Source organism: Eucyclogobius newberryi, unplaced genomic scaffold, assembly GCF_026437365.1.
Source record: "Eucyclogobius newberryi isolate DKJ021-1_F unplaced genomic scaffold, fEucNew1.0.hap1 SCAF_14, whole genome shotgun sequence".
NCBI lineage: Eukaryota > Metazoa > Chordata > Actinopteri > Gobiiformes > Gobiidae > Eucyclogobius > Eucyclogobius newberryi.
Window position 1 is genome coordinate 24,954,449 of NW_027315768.1, and position 6,956 is coordinate 24,961,404.

The 6,956-nt window shown below is 42.2% G+C and overlaps 1 protein-coding gene across 3 annotated transcripts in view; it reads left to right on the top strand.

Annotated features, from left to right (window-relative positions):
- The first annotated feature begins 267 nt into the window (after positions 1 to 267).
- epha3 (eph receptor A3) overlaps positions 268 to 6,956 on the top strand; it is a 559,788-nt gene continuing 553,099 nt past the window's right edge. For 2 of the 3 annotated variants that reach the window (XM_072445114.1, XM_072445111.1), the window contains exons 1-2: positions 270 to 469; positions 6,833 to 6,897. In XM_072445114.1, coding sequence (XP_072301215.1) covers positions 373 to 469; positions 6,833 to 6,897 — 162 coding nt within the window. In that variant the 5' untranslated portion in view covers positions 270 to 372. Of the gene's footprint in view, positions 470 to 6,832; positions 6,898 to 6,956 lie in introns of all 3 variants that reach the window. The other variant, XM_072445110.1, reaches the window with a different exon arrangement.

Genomic DNA, 6,956 nt, shown 5'->3' on the forward strand with positions numbered 1-6,956 from the left:
ACTTGATGACTTACACACATAACCCACCAACAACGGATCGCTCACGTCACTGCGTCACGTGGTTCTTCACCTTTTTCCACCTCTGAAGGAAATTCCCATTAACTCCCTTTGGCCTCCCCCCGGTGACCCGTGTTGAACCCGCCTCCCCTCGGCTCTGAACCGTCTCACTGCTGCAGACCCGACTCTCTAGGACCCCGCGGAAACCAGCGCGCGCAGCCTCCGAGTGCACGAGGAGCCCGGGGGTGGAGGGGTGGAGGGGTGGAGGGGGGGGGGGGAGAGAGGGGCCAGTGCGAGTGAGTGAGGAGAGGAACACGAGCGCGCTCTCAGATCCGCAAGTGGCTTCATGGAGTTATGTACCACTGATCCGCCGCCATGGATTGCACTGCGCGATCACTTCTTCTCCCCATTTTAAGTCTTTTACTGCGCTGCGTTCCCCCCGCGGTCTCCATCATCTACCCCCCCAACGAAGGTAAGGACATCCCGTTTGTCTTCTTCTTTTCTTTCTTGTGCGTCTGTGTTGGAGAGACGCGGGGGGACTGACTCTGACTGACTGACCCGCTACTGTCCCGGACTGTGAGTGGGACCGGGAGCGACAGGGCGCGCGTGAAGGTGACACTGAGACGTCGGGACACATTTTTGGGGATGAGTAAACTTCAAAACGGACAAAAGGAACGGTGCGGGGCGCGTGGTTTGCGGGATGAGCGCGCGGTGGAGACACTGGGGTGGGGGGGAACACGCGCGATGACGGCGTGACAGTTGCACAGAGAGACGGAGACGGTGGAGTGGTGGTCCGGGGAGAGGCTGTTTGCTTTTTAATCATGTTTGGGCAATTTTTCCAATGCAGCTTTCAGAAATATAGGTTCCAGACGGTCGGGATGCAGACAGTCAGACACTCATGCACATTTAAAGAGTGTAAACAGAGCGCGGGGAGAGACGCAAATGCGTAAAAAGAGAGATGTTTGGGTTACGCGATGATTTTGACATCGATGATCTATTGTAACTGTTGGTGTTGAAGTCGGATCGTTTGTCAAAATGGAGGAATTCACGGTGGAGTTCAGAACAAGGGACAAGACGCGTTTAACAAAGCCCATGTTTTTAGTTTGTCTCGCTCTTAAACCGACACGAACGGCAGCGCAGCGTCTGAGAGAGTCTTATTTTGTCTTTAAATCTAGTTTATTGTCTTTTAGTCGTCTAGTGTACATTTACTCTTTATTTATTCAAGCAGGCCAACATATTTAATTACGTATTGTCAGTCTTACAGAGTGATTAAACGCGTCCGACGTTTCGTTACGCTCAAAGTGAATCTCTAAATGTGGCGTTAAGTTCTTTCAACACTGTTTCATTCAGTTTATTTCATTATTATTGTTACTTGGCATTTGTTTCTGCCCTTGAACGCTATAATGCACCGAGCCTTTATTTTGGGGGATTTTAATTAGTGAAAAATAAGTTTCATATGCGTAAATATAGCTTAAAGTGGACTGGAGTGAGCGGTGGGGGTGAAACAAACAAACAAACAAACATGCAAACAAATTAACACACACAAAACACCAGAAGAGTTTTAAAAGTTGTGGAGACGAACAGGCCGAGGCCACGGGGAGTGAGGTCAGTGCTGACTGTGGGGCCCCAAGCTCTGCCCGACACGATAAAAGCGTGTTTCTGTCTTTTTACAACACTCAATACTTAACATATCACTTATACAATCACTTTTATGCACTTGTTTAGTAGTTATTTCCTTTGCTTTCTCTGACTGTTGAGTTTACTGCAGTGTTTCTCTTCAAAACGGTGTCGTTCACATGACCTGTGCCGCAGCCTGTAGTCGTTGCGCTCTAGACGCATTATAGTGTGTGTACTTTGTAAAGGTTTTAATGTGGAGGAAAAACAAATAAATGTGTTCACGTCAAGTCGCACTCAGTTGGTGGATTTCTGAAGGCACTGCAAGGCTTGTTGAGCCGTGTGTGCGAGGGAAAGTGGCTCGTGTGAGTGCGTGACAAGAAGACGGGAGCGTTTGGGCTCCTTGTGTTTGCGCGGAGTGAAGTGAGAGAGGGAGACACAGGGGAGATGGATAAAGTTGTGTGCGCGGTGGGTCAGGCAGCACAGAGGGGGAGAAAAGCCTGTGCCATGTCTTTTTCCATTTATTCCATCGTATTATCAAACAGAGTAGTTAAATTGACCTTTACATGGATTAATTTGCCGGTGTCAGTCGCGAGCCTCCGCTTTCTACTCCATCATTTTCAAGCTCATCATGAAATTATCTTACAAAGCCTTGTCCCTCAGACACTGTTTCATAATGAACAATTGATATTTCCCTTTAAAAGCACGAGTTTAGAACATTTTGAGACATGTGATTAAGCATGATTAGGCATGGGCCGCGCGTAAACAAAAATAAAATATAGACGTTTATGAAAAAAATTGGGAAATTGTGTAGTTGTTCTAAAACCTGTAGGGAAATTAAGACAAGAAAAAAAAATCAACATTTATATATATATTTCTCATTCTTGTAGTAGCGCAAGTTGAGAGTCACTAACGGGTTAATTTACTCATTTGCATTGACTAGACTTTTTGCGCCTTGCATAACTCTTAAATTATAAAATAAATAAATAAACCTGCTAATGGTTGAAAATTGAAGATAACACGTCGTTTGGGCTCATTTATCACTGCTTTGAACAGAGCGATGGGAAACTTAAACCATTTCCTTTACCAAGAGTTCACATTTATTTGTATTTCACTTTCTTCTTTTGTCTGACATTTCTTTGAGTATCTGTGGTGTGGCTTTCTTTGATGGCTTCACATAAAATAAAATAATATATATATATATATATATATATATATATATATATATATATATATATATATATATATATATATATATATATATATATATATATAAAAACTTTATTCACCTCTTAAAATATTTCCTCCTTAAATCTAAGTTTTGAGTCCCTGCTCTGGCGTGACGTGAGTTCTCCGTGGGGCGTCGAGGCCTGAGTATTTTTAGCCGCGGATGGTGAGGCTTGGCCCGCAGAGTCGTGCGCGCACGCCCCGCTGTTACGCACCACGTGAGAGGGCTGAGAGCAACATTTAGAGGAGCCAAAACTCCTTCTACAAAAATCCTATTCACGTATAGGTTTCATATTATCCTCTGATGCGTGCAAAGAGATCGTGACAATAGGGGAGGCGTTTTTATTTTATTGTTTTTCCCCTTTTGTGGTCAGGTGTGGCACTCAAATCAATGTAAGCGCAGTCGGAATAAATAAAGATATGATTTGAATTTTTAAACTCGTTTTGTAATGTTCTTTTTTTTTTTTTTTTTTTTTTAAATAATAATTTATTTTAAAATGTCCACACAGCATCTTTTTAGTGTGGCTGTGTACACAAATATTGCCTGTACCTTTAAGTGGGAGCGCGTTTCTCTGCTTCAAAGGTACATTGCGCTTTAGACTTGATGAAAAAGTAAGTGCAGCAAGTTTAAAGACATAACGCACCCAGCCAGGGCCTTATGCAGAGCACAGGAGAGGGCAGGATGGAGTCTGTCTGAGGGTGAATGAGCAGCATCATTGTTTAAGGACAGGTGAAGGAAGCAGAAGCCTGGAAAGAGAGGAACAGTGGGAAGAATAGAGGGAAATAGGAACTGGAGCAGTGGAGGAGGCAGAAGCAGTAACATCAGACAGAACCGCTGTGTGCACTTGAATAATTCATAATGGGAGGTGAACACTTCACCCTTACACAGACACAAGTCGCCTGGCTCGGGCTGCACTGCGGCCTGCCAAGCTCCCTGCTCTCCAGCTCCAACGCCACATCACATATCAAGACAACATGTGCTTCCATTATAATGTGCTGTGCTCACTTCGCCATGTGCTAAAGCGGACTGGCATCTCTGACTCATACCTTTACTGTACGCAGAGGTTTATGCTGTTTGAACTGGGTTAGGCGAGTTATGAGATGAATTATAGAAACTGTAACAAACAGCCAAGAACCAGCTGGTAGTTTTTTGGTTTTAGGATTAAAATGGATCATTTGCTGTGGATTACCTGATATACTGGTGTAAAAATGGCACGGCAGTTTTTTTTCTGGGAAAGCTCGAGCCCAAATCAGGAGTCAGTGTTCATTTCCATGAAAGTTTTACTGGAACAAATAAACTTTGATGACTCAGTAAAGGCTTTTTGTCGATTCCCCATGACATTTTTGTAAAATAATGAAAAATACAATTTTGTTAGCATTATATTTTTTATTTTTATATCAATATTTGGTGAAATTAAAAGTTAGAAAAATGTTTGCACTAAATGTTTCTTGCTTGTTGATGTTCAGCTCAGACCGTGGAGCTCAGCCGTCTATTAATACTGGCGTCCTGGTTTAGAGGCACTCCCTGGTGGGACGGTCAGGGGCAACATGCTTCACCCACTGTGTGAGTGGAGACTTTGGTCCTGCTAAGCAAAGGTGCTGGGCAGAAAATAATGTTTTAGAGAAATGAAAAGTGTTTAATGGCAAATGGTAAAAGTAAGTTGTCACTGGTTTGGCATGTACAGAGGTAAATCCTCTCTTTTATGTATTTGTTTGTAAAACCATGGAATGTAAGAAGTGTTTAATTCTTCATATTTTCACTGGTGAAACTAATGTGTTTTATTGATTTACACTGCAGTTCTGCCCTTGGATTATTTATTATATCTGTAATATTTACATTATGAGGTGCTATGACTCATGTCTTGTTGCTATAGGCATGTTGTATGAATAGATCAGTCGAATTGCACCCTGACTTATCAAGAGTGAGACTATTTAGGTTATATGAAGTACTTCCATGTACAGTGTGTGTATTTCAGAAGAACCACTGTATCTGTACTCTTAGTGCTAAGGCTATGAGGCTTCAGTGCCCAATCAGCCAATAAGATGATCTCCTTGTAGTCAATAAAACTCATGTATTAACTCAAAATGTATGTGTTGTGTCACAGTTCTGTCTCCAGTCACAGTGTTGGTACTAAGTGTGAATGGTTCATATGATGCAGCCAAGAGCAGCTGGAGGGACTTTTACCGTGCATGTGTGATATGAGAGTGTCTAATTTTCTGCTCTCAAATTCCTGCTCGGCTCAATTTGAGCAGGGGGCTTGGCTCGTTGAGAAATGTAAATTGGAGGCACTGGTCCTGTGCTGAGCTGCTATTATCTGACATGAACAGATAGCTTCATTAGCCGCTAATAGGAACGTGTCCACTGCCACTCAAGCCGACGAGTGGCTGCAGTGCAGGTGGACCACAATTTAGGTGCTTTTGGAGATTTTGATGTAGTAATAAGACTTCCATTTTGTCTATGTGAGCCGCTTCACTGCACTGGCAGCTTCATGTTCCATCTGTGATTGACAGGTGCTGCCCTCGTCTTACCATGTCATATCTTACAGCAGTTACGATTCTGCCATTGTGCAAAAGGCATGTTGTTTGTAGTATGTGCAACCCGACTTATTGTGGTGCTAAACTACAGCCTCCTGAAGTGGGCTGTTCACATAACACGCGTTCCCCGCTCCATATGTCACTGCCACACACACAGTGGGATTTCATGACAATCATTCACACTCAGCCATCTGCATACACCCAGAATAGACTCTGTTGTGGATCATTTCTTTGTGCTGAAGAAGATGACATGTTTCAGAGATTAATTCACGAAATATTCAACTAAGTATAGTTTTCAATATTCATCATCTGGTCTGATTATGGAAGTGTTGGTGATTTCAAAGGGAGATACGGTTGAACTTGTTTTACGTTGTAGAGAAAATAGTACATGAAAATGCAGACTTCACTAGGGCTGTTTTTGTCGACTAAACAAAGACTTACGTTTTGAATAATTTAGAGGAGTGTTGGCTTTAAGGATATGATAATCTGGATGTATAGAGCCTGGTTTACAAGTCTTCCTTCATTTTAATGACCTACTAGGTGAAAAAAGTTGGATATTTTATTTAGTATTTGAGTCAAAAAGAATTTACTTAAAATTTGTGAAACATTTAATTTTTGCCCTACTTTTTGAGGTAAAATTTGAGTAAACCAGGGTTAGAATTATATATGAACCAAAATATATAAACCAAACATTGGTCTCTGTCAAAATGTTGTCAAGTACAACCCAGAAAGTTTCATGTTTGTGCTACTTTACCTCAGAGCTTTATGCTTCTCCAGAGAATTTAAAGTTAGAAAACCACATTAAGTTACAATGTCGATTAAATGGAAGCAATAAAACATCTTAAATTGCAGATTGGACCATGTTGTTTCCACTTTAAAGCTTATGTCGAGACAAGAAACTGAAAAAAGTGTCTTTTGCCTTTAGTATCTTTGATCTGACCTTGCATCGAATCCAAACTGAACTCACAAGACCCGTTAATAACCAGAGAAGTACTAGTTTCCATATGCAAAATGTAGATTAAATGACAGATTTACTGCTGTTGTCCACATAAATCCAAACTCAATCAAACATTGGTCGACCTATAAATAAAAATGCTCTAACTTCACGGACAAAGATACGTTTCTTTGAATTTCAACCGCAGCCTAAAACATTTAAACTCTCTCCTAACAACACCAGTCGTTCTTCAGGCCGATAACAATCGCATCGGCCTCCCGTGACTCCGAAGATCTTTTAGCGGGTCCAAAACCACATGACATGCTTTTACTGTTTGTATGGGATCAAGATCTTATGCGCTGAGAGTGAGTGTGCCTCTGTGTGTGCGTTTGGCAGCTGGGAAAACAGAGAGGATCAGAGTCGCAGGTTTGGGGTCCGTCCTCTGGGATTTGATAAGGCCTAATAGAAGCTAACAAGGGCTAACAAGGGCTGTGTGCTCATAACGTCGTGTGTTTCTCTCCACAGTTAACCTCTTAGACTCCAAAGCCAGCCAGGGCGAGCTAGGATGGATTTCCTACCCAGCACATGGGGTGAGTTGATTTGATTCTTTGCTTGCATTTTACAGTCTCTGAATATAATTGTGTCATGG